General features: G+C 43.6%; 3 protein-coding genes across 3 annotated transcripts; 2 read left to right on the plus strand and 1 right to left on the minus strand.

Annotated features, from left to right (window-relative positions):
- Window positions 1-12,848: 12,848 nt before the first annotated feature.
- MYCFIDRAFT_179093 (uncharacterized protein) lies at window positions 12,849-15,385 on the minus strand (the record flags this gene model as incomplete). Its single annotated transcript, XM_007933200.1, has 10 exons — window positions 12,849-12,903; window positions 12,954-13,066; window positions 13,116-13,387; window positions 13,417-14,548; window positions 14,575-14,701; window positions 14,732-14,764; window positions 14,799-14,854; window positions 14,898-14,991; window positions 15,029-15,326; window positions 15,358-15,385. The coding sequence occupies 10 exons, from the start codon at window positions 15,383-15,385 to the stop codon at window positions 12,849-12,851; spliced, it is 2,208 nt and encodes a 735-aa protein (XP_007931391.1).
- A 47-nt stretch (window positions 15,386-15,432) lies between these two features.
- MYCFIDRAFT_179094 (uncharacterized protein) lies at window positions 15,433-17,303 on the plus strand (the record flags this gene model as incomplete). The annotated part of the gene is made up of 2 exons (XM_007933201.1): window positions 15,433-15,622; window positions 15,661-17,303. 2 exons carry the CDS (start codon window positions 15,433-15,435, stop codon window positions 17,301-17,303), a joined length of 1,833 nt encoding a protein of 610 aa, XP_007931392.1.
- Window positions 17,304-17,506: 203 nt separating this feature from the next.
- Window positions 17,507-19,596, plus strand: MYCFIDRAFT_157655 (uncharacterized protein). Its single transcript, XM_007933202.1, has 5 exons — window positions 17,507-18,019; window positions 18,092-18,168; window positions 18,237-18,573; window positions 18,632-18,903; window positions 18,982-19,596. The coding sequence occupies exons 1-5, from the start codon at window positions 17,812-17,814 to the stop codon at window positions 19,576-19,578; spliced, it is 1,491 nt and encodes a 496-aa protein (XP_007931393.1). The 5' UTR covers window positions 17,507-17,811; the 3' UTR covers window positions 19,579-19,596.
- Window positions 19,597-19,648: the final 52 nt, after the last annotated feature.

Raw genomic sequence — 19,648 nt, forward strand, 5'->3', positions numbered from 1 at the left:
TCTCTGCTTCTACACCGACATGAAAGCTCTGGGTTCTGAATGCTTCAGCAATCATCGAGAATCGAGGCCCGGATGTGCACACATGATTGTCATGGAAGGGAAGGAGGCTTTGCTTTTGACGAGCATGGCTTTTTTTTTAGAAAAAAAATTTCTTCCCCTACCTGTATCCCCTTCCATGCCAGGACAAATTCCCTCCCGACCAAAAAACGAGCTCCCGCAAAGGAAAAATTTTTCCAGCCAGCAGGATTCGGCCACATCCAGACAAAAAGAACCGAAATCAAAAACTGCTATCAACCTCTCTCTCTCTCTCTCTTCACTTGCACCGACAAGGAAGCCCTAGCTCTGGATCTGGAGGATTCGACAATACAGGATGTTACCTCGAAGCCTCTTGAATCCTCCTCTCCTTTCCTTTCCGCGTTCGGGTTATACGACTACATCAAGACAACAAGAACCTCGGCGTCATCGAAAAGTCAAGGCTACCTGTCCGTCGCACCGAAAATGGAAGCCCTAGCTCTGGATCTGGGATGCGAGAAGCTGTTTGATAGCGCTTTTGGGATTCGAATTCAGCGTCAAGATCAAAGGGGGAGAAGAAGCAGGCTTGCCGGGATTCTGTAATGGTGTCATCGTCACTTAGGAATCGAGGTACGGATATGCATGAATGGAAGGAACCTGGAAAATTTTGCTTTTGATGCAGATTCATTGACGATTATGGATAGCTGTTACTCAGAAAAAAAAACAAAGAATCCGTATCCCACCCATTGCGCCGTGCGGAGGAGGGGAAAAAGGACAGCAAATCGCAGGACGAGATCGAGGTTCGAAGAATATAGATAGATAGATAGATATTTCATTTGCCTGTTGTAGTGCCTTTCGGCCTATATAGGTCTGTTTCTATATATTGTTTTGGGTAGGAAACTAACTTAGTTAGTAAAAACCTCCCTCCTATCCTATTTATAAGTGTTAATCTTCCTCGTTTCCTTGTTTTCCTTCCTCTAGGGTATACTAGTGTTATAGTTGTTACCCTCTAACTACCTTGCCTACTGCCCTACCCTTCTTTCCTCCTCTTCTTCCCTCCTTCTTATCTACTCCTTAGTTTCCCTTACTAGTATAAATTGTTGTATAAATCCCTGTTTAATAATCTACTTTACTATCCTCTTTAGGTCTTCTTTACTCTAGATTAGCTTATCGTATTCCCTTTCTATTGCTTTTAGTCTCTAATTACTTCTACCTTCTAACTATTAGGGGTAGACTAGTAGTATATACTTAGGGTTCTAAGATTGGTAGCTATATTAGTAAGCTCTACTTTCAATTCCTAGGACGTTTCTTCTAAATAGGTAAGATCTAAGTCTAATATATTCAGATCTAATTTAGATAGCTAGGCTTGCCTCGGCCCTGTTTAGGTCCTTATAGAGCTAGTAGTTATATTAACTAAATTTGATTAGTACCTTTAGGGTTCCTAGTCTAACTTATGTTTTGTTCTATTCCTACTCCTATAGGTATCTAGTAATTGATTCTACTAGGCTTTATTTCTCTCCCTTTAGCTTATCTTCCTTTAGCCTTATATTTAGTCCCTAAAGCTCCTTCTCTAGCATTTCTCTTATTAAGACTCTATATTGCTCTAGGTCTTTAACTTTCTAGGGAGTTATTTGTAGTCTGTCTCGCCTCCTAGTCCTAATATACTAGGCTTTTATCTTGTCTAGTGCCTTTTAGATAGTCTATTAGACTAGGTATTCTATTGTCTTTACTATATATTAGTATCTTAGTCCCTTAAAGTATTGTTTGACTAGTAGGATCCCTAATTCTATTTCTACTACCCTTGTTAGTATAGTTTTGTATACTCCTAGGATTTTCTTTAGGCTTTAGGTTTAGGACCTACTAACTAGTTGCTCAATCCTCTTTAGTGTTTTCTCCTAGGCTGTCTATATCTATGCTCTATATAGTATTGCTAGCTTAACAATTGCTTTGTATATAACTTTAGCTTTCTCGAATATAGCCCCCTATATAGAGGCTATAAGCCTATTAATGGATTGTATATTAGCATCTGCCCTCTACTTTGCCTTCTTTACTTATAGTCCCTAATTTAGTTTTAGATCTAGCTAGATCCCTAGTACCCTAAGCTCTACTAATAGTTAGGTTTTAAAGCCTTAGATAGTGATTGATTGCTTTATATTATAGGTTGATTTAGCCTTGCTAAAGTAGATAAGCTAGTACTTTTCTAGGGCGAATTTTGCTCTATACCTCCTTGCCTATTTTTTATACTCCTAGTGCTTCTCTTCTAGGATCTTGCAGTTGGTTTCTATTGTCTTAGACTAGGCTAGGATGTTTGTGTTATCTATAAACCCTAATGCTAATGTGTTTTTTAATTCTAGGAGTAGGAGTAGGTCTACTATAAAGATAAGGAAGAGGATTAGGGAGAGTATTAATCCTTAGGGGATTCCCTTTTCAGTTAGTATTAGGTCTAATTTGAATTTGCCTAGAATGAGCTATATTAATCTTTCCTATAGGAAGGACTAGATAAATTGGACTATCTAGTTTAGTATAGCTTTCTATTTAAGTATATATAGGAGCCTTTTATAGGAGATATTGTTAAAGGCTCCTAAGATGTTAAGGGAGAGGAGGGTTGCTACCTAGTTTTGACTATAGTGCTAGATATGCTTAATCTGTTCTATAATTAGTTCTATAGCTATTAGTATTAACCTCTTCTTTCTTCCTTCTATCTAGCCTTTAGGAAGGATGCTCCTTTCCTCGGTAAAGGTTGTTAGCCTTTTAGTAACAATTTTTTCTAGCACCTTGCCTATTGTATTAAGTAGGGCTATTAGTCTATAGGCCTTAAGCTATATATAGTCTTCCTTCTAGGGCTTCCTTAGCACTACTATTAGGGACTTCCTAAATAGTCTTAGGTAGTATCCTAGTACTAGGCTTTATAAAAAGATATTAGCTAGTGCTAGGGCTAGCCCTTTCCTATATGCTTTTAGAAGTTTGTTATAGATCTTGTCTTCTCCTAGTGCCTTATTGCTTAGAATTTTCTTTAGGATCCTTTTAATAGTTTCGGGTTTAACCTAGGTATCTCTTAGTATACCTAGCAGTAGAGTCTCTTGTTCTTTCTCCTTTATATCTAATAGGTCTGCTTATACTTTTCTATAGAAGAAGTGTTAGCCTAGGGCTCTTGCTTTCCCTTCTATTATAGTCTATATTTGTCCTTATTAGTCTATAATGTCCGGGAATTGTAGTAGTATGTTAGGGCTAAAGAGGCTATACGTAATTGGCATATAACTAGGCCGAGTGAAGCTAGGGTCTCGATGCCTTAGGCAGGGCTTGGCGCTTGGCGTTAGGCTAACTCTCCTACCTTCCTCCCTCTCCTTCTAGATCCTTATCGAATACTACTCGTACCCACTACTGCCCTATCTGCCTGCTAGTATACCCTTCTTATATAGTATTCGATCCGCCCTTTAAGGGTAGCAGCTAGATAGTCCTTGTTTTAAGCTTTTAGCGGTATAGCTACGAACAAGACTAATCTAACTATATTGCGCCCGAAGAACGGGACCTATACGTACTATTCCATCGAAACAACCGTACTAATTATTAAGCAAGGCCTTCTATACGGCCTATTACACTAAGTCAATCGTACTAGACTAATATCTACTAATTCCGCTATATCCGCATCTTAGGGGCTAATAATACATTATTAGTATTACCCCCTATTACAATAATAGCCGGCTTATTACGAAGCAACAACAACCGTGCTACCGCTAGTAGCGCTAGCAATAACAACGCTAGTAGCACAGTTCCCGCTAAAGTGCTAGCTAAAGTGCCTCCTACTAAAGAGCCTACCGGAGAGCCTATTAAAGAAGAACCTATAATTCTAGGTAACGACCTAGAATTGCCTATCGACGACATTCTTAATAATATTATCAACCGTCGATATAGCTAACTAGCCTTTAGGCCCTAACTAGTAGGGAGACTCTAAGAAGCTACCTAAAACAGGCTTACTACCCTACGTTAAGAACAACAGCTAAAGGATAACCTCCTCGAAATTCGCCGCCTTTAGGAGGCCCTAACAACTAACACTAAGCCGATAGTAGGGCCTTCCTTACTATTAGTCCTAGTCTAGAAGAAGGATACTAAACTTAAGGACTATACCGTATTTAATAGCTCTAGTCGAAAGCAATACAACGACTATATTCGTAACTATAAGCTTAACTAACGAAATGCACTAAGGGCCCTACTAGACGACTATTCGCTAGTCGTCTATGCTATACAATATATTAATAGTAACCTAAAACGCACCTAGGACGACTACTTTAACTCCCTTACCGATCAGACCGCTGTTTAGTAGCAAACCTACAAAACTATTATACTAGACACCCTTAGAAACCCTATACTAAGGCAACAACACGCTTAGGACTAGTACCTTCGAGCTAAACAAAAGACTAATTAATCGGCTCGCTTATTTGAAGCCTATTTAAAGACCCTCGAAGATGACCTTCCGGTTAAAACCGATTCTATATAGATCTCCGAAATACGCCCTAAATTGAAGTAGGAGCTTGTCCTTAAATTGGACCGCCGCCGTATATTCGAATAGGCTAATCTTATACGAATTCAATTTATAATTGAAGTAGAAACTACAGAGCGTATAGTATAGCTATAGCAACGGTTAGAATCTAAGATACGACTATCTACCTATCGTAGCCGAGGAGGCAACAATTAAGGTTCGTATTAGAACAACACTAGTGCTAACAATAGAGGTAGCAACAATAACGACCGTAGGAGAAGCCGTAGCCGACGGCTATATAGAGGAGGCCGTAATAGGGGCCGTAGAAGGGGCTCGTATCCCTATAGTACTAATCGCTCGGCTAACAACAGCGGTAATAGCTATAGCAATCCCCTAACCGGACTAAAGTACTTTAATTGTAATAGTACTAGCTATCTACTAGGCCAATGCGACAAACCTAAAGACTAGGCCCGAATCGACCGTGCTGCCGCTAAGCACCGAAAGCACCTTTTAGTAGCTAACGCTACCCCTATAGGCTAACCTTCGAAAAAAGAATAAGCGCCGCACTAACTGTTAGCCTTGTGCGGCGTAAGACTATCGACATTGTACTAGCTATTATACGTACCTGTCTCGTATCGGATACGCGTAGAACTAACTATAAGACTAAGGTTATACTAGATCTAGGAAATTCAGTTAGTACCCTTATCAGCTATCGCCTAGCTAAGTAATTAGACCTTCGACAACTGCCTAGGACTAACCTGCCAACCCTTACTTAGTTTAATAACGCTCGGTACTTGACCTACGGAGCCTACTATGTCTATATAGCCCTAAGAGACGACCTCGGCAATAAACGCCTACTAAACTTCACTACCTACGTAGTAGATATAGACAGCCTCCTATCTAATATTGTTATTAGCAACCCTATTCTTAAGTACTATGCTATAGTTATAGACTTAGGCAGTTAACAATAGCGATTTAGAATCGCTAGGAAAGAGGATATTAAATACATCGACATTAGCGAGTGTCCTAATAATATTAGGGTCCTGTTTATTAGCAACCTAACTCCCGCCTCCGCTAATCTAACTGCCGACCTACTCGGTAGTAATAACGATAAACTAGTGCCCCCTAATAGCATAGATCCTAAACAGCTTGAGCGTATACTAGAACCTATTCGAGAGACCTATATTAATGTATTCAAACACTACTTAGTATCGACATTGCCTATATTCAAAGAGACGGATTATAAGATTAATATTATAGAGGGCAAAGAGGTCCCTTTTAGACCCCTCTACAATCTTAGTAAACGAGAGCTTGCTATATTGCGTAAGTACCTAGAGGAAAACCTAGCTAATAGCCGGATACGGTATAGTAACAGCCCTACTAGTGCCCCTATCCTGTTCGTACTAAAGAAGGATAGTAGCCTACGCCTCTATATCGATTATCGTAGGCTTAATACTATTACTATCAAAGATCGCTATCTACTTCCTCTTATTAATAAGACCCTCGATCGCCTTTCTAGTACCTACTTCTACACTATACTAGACATCAAGGATACGTACTATCGTATCCGTATTCGTAAGGGTAACGAATAGAAAACAGCCTTCTATACTCGCTATAGCTATTTCGAGTACTTAGTTATGCTATTCGGCTTAGCTAACGCCTCCGTAACATTCTAGTCCTATATTAATCGGGCCCTTTCGGGCCTATTAGACTATCTCTATATAGTTTACCTAGATAACATCCTAGTTTACATATACTTACCTAACATTGCGGAGTACTAGGCTATAGTCCGCAAGGTGCTCGATCGCCTACAAGCCTATAGACTATATTACAAGCCTTCTAAATGCACCTTTACTACTAAGGAGGTATCCTTCCTTAGCTTCCTCGTATTAATTAAGGGTGTTAAGGCTAATCCTAACCGGATTAAGACTATTACTAAGTAGCTAACGCCTACTAGCATTAAGGAGCTTCAATTATTCCTAGGTTTTACTAACTTCTATCGTCGCTTTATTAAGAGCTATTTACGATACGTAATACCCCTAACTAAGCTTACTAAAACCAAGGCTAACCCGACTAGAGAGTTTAAATAGACTAATAGAGCACAAGCCGCTTTTAACGGTCTAAAGCAGCGCTTTACTAAAGTCCCCTTATTATACTATTTCGTGCTAAATAAGCAGATCCGAATTGAGACTAACGCTTTACAGTTCGCTATATCGGCTATTATGTCCTAGCAATCAGATAATAACTATTACTAGTACCCGATTGCCTTCTTCTCGAGGAAGATAATCGATGCTAAGCGTCGCTACGAGACCTACGAGCAAGAGCTCTTAGCTATTATCGAGGCCTTTAAGTATTAGAGGTATTACCTCGATAGGGCCTAATATACGATATAGGTCTATATAGACTATAACAACCTCCGTAGCATTACCAAGGTTACTAGAGTTATAGGTCGACAGGCTAGATAGGCCGTCTACCTCGCTAGGTTTGATTTTGATATATTATATCGGCTAGGCGTAAGCAACCCTGCTAATAGCCTATCGAGGCGACCTAATTACGATAGCGGGACTTAGCAATCTATTAATTTATTGTTTCTAACCCTATAGCATAAGATTGCTATAGCCCGTATTGTTAATAAGCAAGCGTAGGATAAGCGGCTTACCGGACTCCGCGACGGCTTAAAGTATATTAATGCTCTTACTATATTAATAGTGCGTATTAAGGATATAGATAGGAGAAGTTATAATAACTCCCTAGTCGACATCGCTATATATAGTAATAGCGATAGCACTACTATAGTTAATCCGGCTACTAGTGCTATTAGATGTATATAATGCGTACCTCGTTTAATAGCGAGGGTGCTATTAAATAACCTTACAAATAGGGATAGTCAATCGTTTATAGATAAGCTATTACGGGCTTAGTAGAGGGACGCCTTTGCTACTAAACGTATAGACAAGCTTGTAAGTAGGCGAAAGACTCGATCTAGTAAGAGTAACAATTAGTCGATCGATAATAAAGGTCATTTAAAGTTTAAGGGCAGATACTATATCCCCGCTAAATATTCGATCCGATAAGAACTTCTTAAGCGACACTATAATAGTAAGCTTGCCGGTTACTATAGTACAGAGAGGTCGTACGAGCTACTATCGCGCATATACTACTAGCTAAATAGTAAGCGGGATATAAAGGACTACGTAAACACGTATGCCGTATATCAACGAGTTAAAGCACTAAAGCACTTACTATTTAGCGAGTTGTCTTTACTCCCTGTTCTAAAGAAGCTATTTGCTAAGCTTATAATAGATTTTATTATAGGCCTTCCGCCTACTAAGCGCAGGAGAAGTAAGGATATATATAATACTATCCTAGTTGTCGTAGACCGGTTTACTAAGGGCGCTCGTTACATTCCTACCCGAAAGGATTAGACGGCTATTAACCTAGCTAAGGCGCTATAGACTGACATCTTCTATACCTATTAGGGAACCCCTAAGGGGATAGTCTCCGATAGGGGCTCGACATTCATATCGCACTATTAGAGCGAAATATGCCTATAGCTAAGACTAAAGCATCGGCTATTAATAGCCTTCTATCTATAGACTAACGGTTAAACAGAGAGACAGAATGCTACCCTATAGTAGTACCTACGTAGCTATATTAACGAGAACCCTAAGGATTAGGTTAATCTCCTATAACTAGCCGAATTTATATATAACAATAGTGTCTACTTATCTACTAAGGTGTTACCTTATTTCGCTATAATAGGAAGCAACCCTACGCTGCTATAAGACCCTCTATCGCTCGAGGCCGAGCGTAAGGAAAGGGAAGCGGGTCAACCTAAGACACTAGCGGCTATTAAGAGGGTTTAGAAGATGCGAGAAATCTATACTAAGATAGCCGAGAAGTTAACAAAGGCTTAAGAGTACTAAAAGACCTACTATAATAAACACTACCTTCTAATAACCTTTAAGCAAGGCGATATAGTTATGCTTAGTATAAAGAACCTCCGCATCCGCAAACACCTATTACTCGATAGCAAAACAAGGCCCAAACTCGCACTAAGATACATTAGCCTATTCCGCATTCGAGAACCGAAGGGTATATAGGCCTACTAGTTATAGCTTCTACCCTATTACACTATCTATAACACCTTCTATATATCCCTCCTTAAGCTATACTATTAACGCGAAGGCGATAAAGCGCCTGCTAAGTTAGAAGAAGTCTTAGCTGATAGTAAAGAACTGTAGTCTATAGAACGTATCCTATAGTACCGGACTAGGAAAGGTAAGAAGGAATACCTCCTAAGGTAGTAAGGCTATTTACCTAAATAGGACTCGTAGGAAGCTAAAGGATCCTTTAAGGACATAACCGAGTTGTTAGATGAGTATTAGACTAGCGTAAAGAATAAGAAGAAGACTAAAAGCTTATAATGTTACTACTAAGGCCTAGGATTAATGCTACCCCCGGGGTACTATTAGCTAACTAATTAGAAGCAAGCAATTGTTAGCAATAAAGGATAATAAGACTATACTACTATAGTAAACGCGCACCGAGTGTTAACAAGCGCGCTACGACGCGTTAACCAATTGCCTGCTCTTTTAAGGATTCTACCTCTTTACTAACGCGCCCTATAGGTCCCCCTCTTGTTCCCTTATTCCGTCGAGGCCTCGAGGCCTAGGCAATCGGCGTAGCCGGCGCGGCTATATTAGTGACAGTGTTGCGGGGTATGTTACTGTTTAAGAAAGGAAGGATACCGCTATATTAGTAACGGTGTTGCCGAGTTGTTATTAGTTAAAGAAGGTAAAGTTAGCGCTAAGACGACTAGCGCTACTATTATTAATATTACTTGCTATTATCGCTACGCCTATAGATACAACCTTACCTACACTACGAGCCTAAGGCACCTTAATCAAACTTTAATCAAAACTTTGATTAAAACTTTAAGCCGCTTAAAGGATTGAGCGACTAATAGACTAGCTAACTAAGGGCAAAACTATAGAGCTAAGCTAGCCGGGGTCGATCTTGCGGATAATAGGTTACTCCTCGATCTATCTAACCCTTTAAGCGAGGCGAACCTCTACTACTATACTTATAATAGCCTTTACCTATAGAAACTAGACGAGCTGTGTTTTTTGAAAAGATAAGATAAGATTGACACTTAAAGGCTACTAAACCTAGCTAATTAGGGCTAGCGAAACTACGAACAATAAGAACAATAACCCTCGGAAGCGAACAAACCCTTAGAAGCGGACATTACTAGGTCTTTTAAGAGTAGACGCAAAGAACTCGGTACGATATTACTTAGAGCGGAGGTAGGGCTGCAATACCTCGTACGTCTACCTATTATAGTAGGGAAGACGCGCTCGTATTATAATTAGTCGATAGCCCTTAATTCTTGTAGCTTTATATCCCTTCACTTTATTATATATAAGGATAGCGTAGTTAGAGTTGTATATTGTATTGTTTAGAGGTGAGGTTTGATATAGTTACATAATTAGGTAGTTAAGTGTTTAATTTAGCGCGGCTAAGCAGCTTATTAGACTTACTAAGTTAGCGGCAATAGAGGTCGGGATTAGAATATAGGTAGGCTACGAGGGCGCGGCCTTTAGAAGGGAAGCGTATATTAGGGCTAAAGAGGCTATACGTAATTGGTATATAACTAGGCCGAGTGAAGCTAGGGTCTCGATGCCTTAGGTAGGGCTTAGCGCTTAGCGTTAGGCTAACTCTCCTACCTTCCTCCCTCTCCTTCTAGATCCTTATCGAATACTACTCGTACCTACTACCACCCTATCTACCTGCTAATATACCCTTCTCACATAGTATATCCTTATCCTGTTTAGGTCTCCTTGCCTATTTAGCTATCCTCTATATCTCCTCTAGTTTCTTTGTAATTATTCCTATTATAGATCTCTATTCTTATATCTTGTCTTTCTTAATCTAGATCTTCTTTTCCTAGTAGGCTTTATTATAGTTGTCCTATACTTCCTAGGTGTAGGTTTGTATCTACTACCTCCTAGCTTTCCTTACTACTTTAACCTTCCTTATATACTTACTAGTCTAGTATAGTTGCTAGTATAGTAAATGTTTCTTTGCTAGGGTATACTTTCTAGCTACCTGTTTTAGGATTCCTATTAGTTCTTCTACTACCTTATTAATATCCTCTAGCCTTAGTAGGTGCTTTGTTAAGAGTTCCTCTAGTTTTAGGTCCCTTTCTAGTTCCTCCCTAATCCTACCCTATTAGGTACCTTTCTAGTTAAGCTTCTCCTCTAGTTCCCTTTCCTAATTAGCTTAGACATTTAGCTCAATCTATACTAGGAAGTAGTCTAATGATTCTTCTAGTTCCTAGTTGACCCTATATCTTATAATCCTATTCCTAATCTAGTGTAATATAAAGTATAGGTCTAGTATACTGCTACTTCCTCTTGCCTCCTAAGTAATTAGTCCCTTTAGGGTAACAATTTCTATTCCTTCCCTCTCTAATATATCAATTAGTCTTCCTACTAGGAAGTAGTAAGCTAGGGTAAAGTCTAAGCCCTAGAGGGGGTAGTAGAGGTTGAAATCCCTAAGTAGGATTTAGTAGGTGTTCCTCTAGATAACTCTAGATAGTCTTTCTAGGGTTTTTAGTTAGGTACTGCTTCTTAAGTCTAGTAGTAGGTTGTATATATAGTAGACTTAGAGTATACCTTAGGATATCTCTACTTAAATTAATATTAGGTCCCTATCCTCCTATAGTATAGCCTACTAGGTTTCTATATCTATCTCCTTGCTAATGTAGATACATATCCTTAGGGCTCCCTAGTTGTAGATAATTAGGTAGTATCTTAGGTCTTTAACTGTTACTAGTCTCTTCGTATATAGGTTAAGCTAGGGCTCTTAGATTGCAATAATATAATGTTCTTTTAGGTTTAGTGCTTAAAGGAAGCTCCTCTATACCTTATCTTTACTCTTATTAATATTATACTATATAATATTTAGTAATGTTGCAATGTTTATTAGGTTTTATCTATATTATTTCCCTATAAGTTTTCCTTTAGTCTTCCCTTACTTTAGACTAACATTTAACTAAGCTTTATCTACCCTACTTCCTTTCCTATAATATTAAGGTATCTTAGTCTCCCTAGTTGCTAGTAGCTCTCTTATGCTTATAAGGCCCTAAATATAAACCTATTATCTTGTCTAGACCTCTTTTGTAGTACTTAGCTAGGTTGCTTCTATACCTAGCTACCCTAGCTCGTTGTATATCTTTTTAGTATATTGATTCTAGCTTCCTTTGCCTTCCTAGCTGCCTGTATTCTTACTAGGCATTCCTTCGCCTAAGAGGGGTGTCTTTTAGTACAGTATATATATCTTGCTTCTCCCTTATATGCTTTGTATTCTTTAACCTAGTAATCCCCTATATAATAAGAGTAGGTGTTAGTTGTCTTTATATACTTAGCTGCTAAGTGTCTATAGTATTAACATTTGAAGCACTATATTATCCTATAGTTGCTTCTATATATCTCTGTTTCTAATCTTTCGAAGTCCTAGAACAATCCCTAGTCTAGTACTATATTAGCTTGCTCTATACTCCCTATCTAGATAATTAGGGAAGACTACTTCTTAGTCTCTTCGATTTTCCTTTTAATCTATACCACTTTTGTAATCTTTAGGCCTAGGTATATAGCTTAGTTTTGTCTCTATAGGCTCTTAATATCCTATTCTTCCTTAAAGCTTCTTATTATACTATAGGCTATAATTATAAATTGCTATTAGGAGACCTTTGCTGTTTTCCCTATCTTTATTGTCTATTCTTTTTATATTTCTAGCTTCTTTTTGTCCTGCTCTTATACTATAAATAGCTTGATTACCCCTTTACCTTCGTTCCTAGCCCTAATTACCTCTTTAACTATAATTCTTTCTATAATCTCTTTCCCTATAAGTCCTTAGATTTCCTTTTGCTCCTATAGGTCCGTAATATAGACTCTAACTACTATCCTCGGGGGTTTTAGCGCCTCCTAACTAGCTACTACTGCCTAGGTATAGTAGTTTAGGCTTGTCTCCTATTGTTTCTTTATAATCTTTACTACGACTATATTAGCTACCTTTGTAATTACGTAGGTTGCCTAGTTATATATTGCTTTTAGTCCTCTAAGGAGTTCTAAGATTATTATCCTATATGCCCTCTTAGAGGTTCTTCTATCTTCCGCCTTTAGTACCTCCTCTGCCCTAGTATATAGTGCTTTCTATTCGTCCTCCCTTCCTTCTTAACTGTCTTCCCTTCGTCCCTAATTGTTCGCTGCCATTCCGCTAAGATATTTGTTCGAAGAATATAAGAGTCAGGACAGTTGTAGAGGGAAAGCATACGAAAGAAAAAGAAGAAGAATCATGGCGGCGAGGTCTCAGATAGATGGGATTTTTTGCATCCTTCGATCATGGATCTCGTAAAAGAAGGGGAAAAGAAAGGAGAAATGGGGAAGAAGAATTAAACGAGGTCTTATTGTAGATGGAAGGTAGGAGCAGTTCATGCTTTGAGCTTTTTTTCTTTTTACAATTGAGTCTGATAAAAGAAAAGAGAAGGTCTACATATATATATCGTGCTGTCTACCTTTCCTTCCTGTTCTTCGTAACGATGCGAACGTTCGTCGTCCACTTCCAAAATTTGTGCAAGGAAGTGGTTGGCCCAGAAATCGATTCGTTGAATGTACGAGCGAGTGAGCAAGACGTCAAGCGTTCGTTTATAGACAAAAGCCCATCGTGGGAAAAGTGGTGACAGGAAGGAACGAGGTGGGTTGCAGTTTGGGTATGCTTCGGGTACTGTAGAATAAACCAAGATCAGATCATTTTCTTCTTCTTGGCAGCTCTGCTTTCCTCCTCTGACTCTGCCGCTCTCTTGGCAGTCTGTAGGAGAGAATTTCGAAGTTCCTCGACAAGATCATCGCTTATCGGTCCACTCAACACCACCTTCTTCACACCTCTCGGGCCTCGCAATAATGGCCTCAACGCTCTTTGCGCTTTATTCCAGGTTCGAACGGACTGGATGTTGGGGTCGTGTACAGTGATGGAGAGCTTGCCGTTGCCATCAACATCAGCTTCCAGAGAATCTATGTTGAGGATTTGTGCTGTGTAACGCTTGTCGCGCTTCTGGATGGATTGCTGGAAGTCGATGGTCATATTGTCGAGATGCTTGGCAGCGGAGAGGGTGGCCATTGCTTCGGATACCTTGGCCTCGAGAATGTCGATGTCTTTCGAGATGGGCGCTGGCGGCAGGGAGATGATTAAGGTGACGTTGCGCATGTATGATGCAGCTCGTGCTGTCATGGGCCATGGAAGTGAATCTTTATGCTTTGCTGGATTTGGCAGTATTCTTGTCCAGGTTTGAAATTGCCTGAAATCTGTCGATCGCACAGCATTCTCAATTGTACCTGCTGTGATGTGGAGAATGAAGCTGTTTTCGGCGAAGAAGAATGAATAGACTTCTTCCTGGAGGCGTTTACAAGTCGCAGCTAATGCCAAGTGTGCGCTCGCTGTCGCCGGCGGACGATCGGTCGTGTTGTATCGTACAGGCTGGTATCTCTTCATGACGCCGTCTGGAGGAGGCGCATTCTCCATCACTGCTGGTTGCGATGTAAACTTCTGGACGATGGGGACACTTCGAGTTGTGTCAAGGCGGGCTGGAAAGAAGTGGTAGGTCGTATTGCATGGCAGCAAATAATTAATAATATGTTGAAGAAGTTCTGTGGGGAGTTCTGTAATCCGGCAGCTGTCGTTTTGAGGTGGGGTTGTCGCAAGTTTTTCATCTTTCATAATGTCAAGCGAGGGATCCGCCAGATGGGAGTTCTGCACTGCGTACATTAGATCGCCCAGGCAAGATGGTATTCCAACTCTGGGCGCTGAACCCGGGCAACTTGCTGATCCTCCGCAGTTGATGCATTGATGAGGCTGCTCTCTAATCCATCGGCCGCATATGGTTGCATTGAGGATTCCGGATAGATACGGCACCCATTCACCACGCTCTGGACTGAGGTATTGCACACCCCAGGGAGTCATCCTCGCTTGCTTGTCCTGTGCCCAGTCGATGACCTTCTGACGATTCAGTTTCATGCTCTCACGGTGATGCCATCCCAAAGGACTCGACAGCAGATCAGACGCTCCCCGAATCGAGTACCAGATCCTGTTGAGCCATTCGGACGGAAGGTCTCGGGTGTCAATGGCAGCCATGTTGATGTGCTTCTCGTGCTCGTCGACGTTCGCATGTGTAGGTCGCACGAAGCCGCAGTCTTATATATGTGGAAATTGAGGCTGGGCGGAGGCGTGTGCAATCATGCGAAAAGACCAAGGCAGAAGCATGTCGTGGCGCTGGAAGGTGAGAACAGATGGAGCCGTCTCGGCCTTGAAGCAGTGGGAAGGATGCGGGCCCATTTCTACTAACCACGTTTTTGATATGGTTTTGTGACAAATAACAGCCCCCGATTGGCAGGCCCTTGCGCGCAGAGCACGGACGAACCGATGGAGGAGATTCTAGCCTTCTAGGCAGAAATTGCGACGATCTCGAAGCAGCCTTACGCTACACCGTGCCAGCGCGTGTCACAGCCTTTTTGCATGACTCGGAGATGAGATGTGACGCCTCTCAGACAGACACGGCGCACAGCTCGGGTAGCGGCGGCGGCGGCGGCGGCGGCGGCATTGGCATCGGACGTGGGTGGGCCAATCGCCGCCGGAACAGTGATGGGTGGTGGGTGGTGGGTGGTCGGTGGTGGGAGGGAGGGGAGGGGAGGGGAGGGGAGGGGATGCTCGAGCACAAGCTTCTCACCGAACAAGGATCGCGCGTCCACTGGCTGACGAAATGACGATCTAGTTTCTGCTGTTCCTGTCGCTCACATGGCCGGCCACACATGGTCTCCTATACCACCGCATGTACATATCAGAATAGCATTATTACCTTCCCTTGTCCTGGCAGGCTTGAGTTCATGTGCGCGGGCCTGAGAGCTGGACTCGAGGCCGGGACGGACACCTATGCACAATGTCCAGCAATCCATTCCGGCGCTCGCGCACACTTGACGCCGATCCATCCTCAGCAAACATCTTTGATACCACAACACCTCCCGCAGCTCCGGAAGTCGCGGCTTCCAGTAAGATGGCTTGAGTCGCACAGCCAGTGTGGCCTTGAGTAGGATAGGCGTGTTGACTCGTCGCAGCGACACCCCCAAAGCGAACAAAGAAAAAGAAGGTAGTGATCCAGACCCCACCGCACTCGCCAGAGTTTGTATACAGTCCCGAGAATGGAGGAAGAAGATTGCCGGCTGCAGACTCTGCCACGAGAGCCCCATTGCCTCCGCCGCACACGGATTCGAGTACGATAGAAGATAGCGAGAGTGAGTCCACGAGCACGGCCGACGATTCAGAGCTGGAGAGGCCCGCGGCAGCCAATGCAGGACGGAATCTTGGGGCAATGCCGCCGCCGGGAGTCGAGGGCACAGGAGCTACGCGTGCGCCATACAATCCTTTTGCGAGGACATTGCCTCCGAATGAGGCGGGGCTGGCATATTCACGAGAAAAGACAGAACAGCTGGACGGAAAGGGGGAGAATAAGGAGCAGAGAAGACCAGTGATGGATATGGACATGTTCAAAAATATATTGATGACCGGAGGACCTGTTCCGGCTGGGCTGAGCACTCAGACGAGACAGCACGACAGCAGCAGCAATGCTACGGATACCTCCTCGGTATTCGATTCTGCCTATGGTTTGCATCCAGAGTCGCCGTCAATGGGATATGACGACTATCGGTCTGCGTCTGCTTCAGAGGATGACGACGATCACGAGAAGTCGCAATTGATGGGTGCTGGGAGGTCTGATGATCTTGCACCTCCTGCACCACCCAAACCAAAGCGCGGACCTCAGACTGTGTCTTTTGCGGATTTTGATCAGTCGATACCACCCAACTTTCTGTCTGCTGGGCCTTCTACACAAACCCAGCATATCACGGGCATTTTGCGGACTGCTACACCTCCGAAGCCTCATCGCGACCTGAACAAGCCATTACCGCCTCCTCCGCAAGCTGCAAGCGAGCCACCTCCGCCTGCTGTTCCCGCGAAAGATATTCCCTCTACTCAACCTGCAACAGTGCCAGCTCCTGCGAGCGAGGATCTGACTCCGAAAAAGGTGCCACCTCCACCACCTTCATCCCGGAGACAGCCTGCTGGTCACAGCCGAGCAAGAAGTGTTTCGAACGTGTCCAACAATACTTTGGACTCGGTCACTTCTGCACCAGGATCAGAAATCTCCGGTCTGCAGCAAAAGCCAGAAGACATTGCTATCAAGCCTGCTCCGCCGCCGCCGCCGCATAGAAGGAACATGTTCGGATCGCAACCTCACGCAAACACACCTCCGAGAACTGCGTCGCCGCTTCAGACCGATAACAAGCTAGCTCCGGTACCTCCGCCTCGTCGTCAGGGCTCGAAGCGTGGCGGGAGCACTGATATCAGCCGACAAACGTCTGATGACTCCACAACCACACGCCGTACTGATCCCTCTCCAGCAGCCGGCGGCGCGATTCCTCCACCTCCGCCACCTCGTCGTGAACGAGGGTCGAAACGCACCAGTCTCGATGGACCACCTGCTTCCCTCTCACGGAGACTCAGTGGAGATCATCATCGTGATACTAGCTTTGACAGTGAAAGACCGGCGTCCATCTCTAGCTTGCAAAAGGTTGCTGAGATAGGAGAGTCCACTGAGCACGCCGTGTCCTCGCCTGATTCGAGTCGTGACATTCTGGCCGATATGGCCGCTTTCCAAGCTGAGATTGACGCCTTGAGGGCCGAAGGCACCAAAGCACGATGAGAAGAGGCATAAGACGGAATGATCCCCGTAAAAGCTGCACCGCAACACCATATGCTGACCAACCGATGAATGTGAGGAAGTCGCATCTGTATTGGTTCCGGAGCTATCGTGAAAATCTCGCTTCCAAGAGTGCGGCGAAGAGCAATTAGTATTGCCGACATCGATCCCGCAACTGGTCCAAAAGATCGGCAGGATCGTCTTCCAAGCGCTCTCCACGAGTCTACGTGTGGAGTACATTCTGTGTCAGCTTCAATTGGCTGGGTTACGCGAGTTGCGTACGGCAAGGATCCAAGCGCACCGCGACAATGTTGTTGCGACAAAGAGACGGTGAAATCCCGAACGGTTGCCTGACTGAGATTGGTTACGGAAACATTTCCCCTCTTTCGGCCTCACTTGTCTCGACCTCAATTGTCTTGACCTCACCTGTTTCGGCCTCACCTTTTCAGCTATCTCGCCACATATCCATCCACTGCCCTGCCTCGTATGTGTCTCACTCGGGCTCAACACCATGGATCCCGACATTGCCGACAAAAGGCTCAAGGACCTGCGAGTTGAAGAGATCACAGTCAAGACGACAGGTGCCGATGCACGAGCGACTGCGCAGTATGAAATCGATCCTATTCGGGAGAAAGCCTTGGTTCGCAAGCTTGACATACGGGTTGTGCCAATCTTGTGGTTTCTGTTCATGCTTGCCTTCTTGGACAGGACAAACATTGGTACGATGACATGTGAACGAGATATGAATAAGTCTATAGCTCAAGAAATGATGGACTGATCGTCAAATTCAGGCAATGCAAAGATCCAAGGCATGACCGCTGATCTGAACATGAAAGGCAATGACTACAACGTCGCCCTGTTCATCTTTGTACGACTCTCAGCCAAGACGTGTGCCGTTTGAGCATGCAAAAGCTGACACATCTTGTGCCGCCCTAGTTCATCCCATACATTCTCTTCGAAGTGCCATCGAATATTCTGATCAAGCGAATGGCGCTCTCTACCTGGATCGCACTCATCATGACACTGTGGGGCATTGCCACCATTGGCGAAGGTCTTGTCCGAAACAATGCTGGGCTCCAAGCCATGCGCTTCCTAATCGGACTTTTCGAGGCCGGCTTCTTTCCCGGATGTGTATACCTCATCAGTATGTACTACAAACGATACGAATTACAATGGCGCCTATCAATCTTCTTCACGGGATCAATCCTGGCCGGAGCATTCAGTGGTCTTCTGGCTTATGCGATTGCGAAGATGGACGGTATTGCCGGCTACAGTATGCATGCGCTTAGTCACCACTTTTCTTTCAAATCTCCTCTGCTGACAACTTCCAGGTGGATGGAGATGGATCTTCATCCTCGAAGGCATCTTCACAACCATCATCGGTGTCGGCGCAAAGTTTTTCATCCCAGATTGGCCCGAGACTGCGAAATTTCTGACGCACGGAGAGAAAGAACTCCTCGTCGCTCGTCTCGCCGCAGATGTCGCCGATGCGAAGATGAATCGCCTCGACAAGAAAGCCGCAAAGCGTATCTTTGGCGATTGGAAAATCTATTGTGGAATCTTCATGTATTTCGGGATCGTGAATACGGGATATGCGACTTCAGTAAGCGACCAATCTCCCCTCCCACCCCCCTTCCTTCCTCTATAACTAACACTTTTTCTTTTCTTTTCACCACCGCAGTTCTTCACCCCAACAATCCTCACCCAACTCGGCTACCGCGCCGAAGCAGCCCAAGTCCGCAGCATCCCCATCTTCCTCGTCGCAACCGCGTTCTGCCTGCTGACCGCCTACCTCACCGACCGTCTCCGCCACCGCTACTCTTTCACATTCATCGGCTGCCTCATCGCCACAATCGGTTACTCCCTCCTCCTCAACCAATCCCACATCTCCACGGGAATCCAATACATGGCCATCTTCTTCATCGTCACGGGAGGGTACATGTGTCAACCTGTGACTTTGGCGTGGGTGAATAATTGTATGTCGGGGCATTATAAGAGGAGTGTGAGTTCGGCGATGATGGTGGGGTTTGGGAATTCTGGGGGGATTGTGGCGAGTAATGTTTTTTTGGAGGGGGAGAGGCCTGGGTTTCGGACGGGGTATGGGGTTAGTCTTGGGTTGGTTTGGGTTTGTGCGGTTGCTTGTGCGTGGTTTTTGGTTGGGGTGTGGAGGGAGAATGGGAAGAGGGAGAGGGGGGAGAGGGAGTGGAGGTTAGAGGTGGAGGAGAGGGAGAGGGAAAATTTAGGCGATAAACATCCTAGTGTACGGATAACATATTGAGGGCGAAATGTTGGAATCAAACGGAGGAGATGCAGATTCAGCTCCAAAAGCTTTATGTTGTCAAACCTAG

This window comes from Pseudocercospora fijiensis (genome assembly GCF_000340215.1).
Source record: "Pseudocercospora fijiensis CIRAD86 unplaced genomic scaffold MYCFIscaffold_10, whole genome shotgun sequence".
In the NCBI taxonomy this organism is placed as follows: Eukaryota; Fungi; Ascomycota; class Dothideomycetes; order Mycosphaerellales; family Mycosphaerellaceae; genus Pseudocercospora; species Pseudocercospora fijiensis.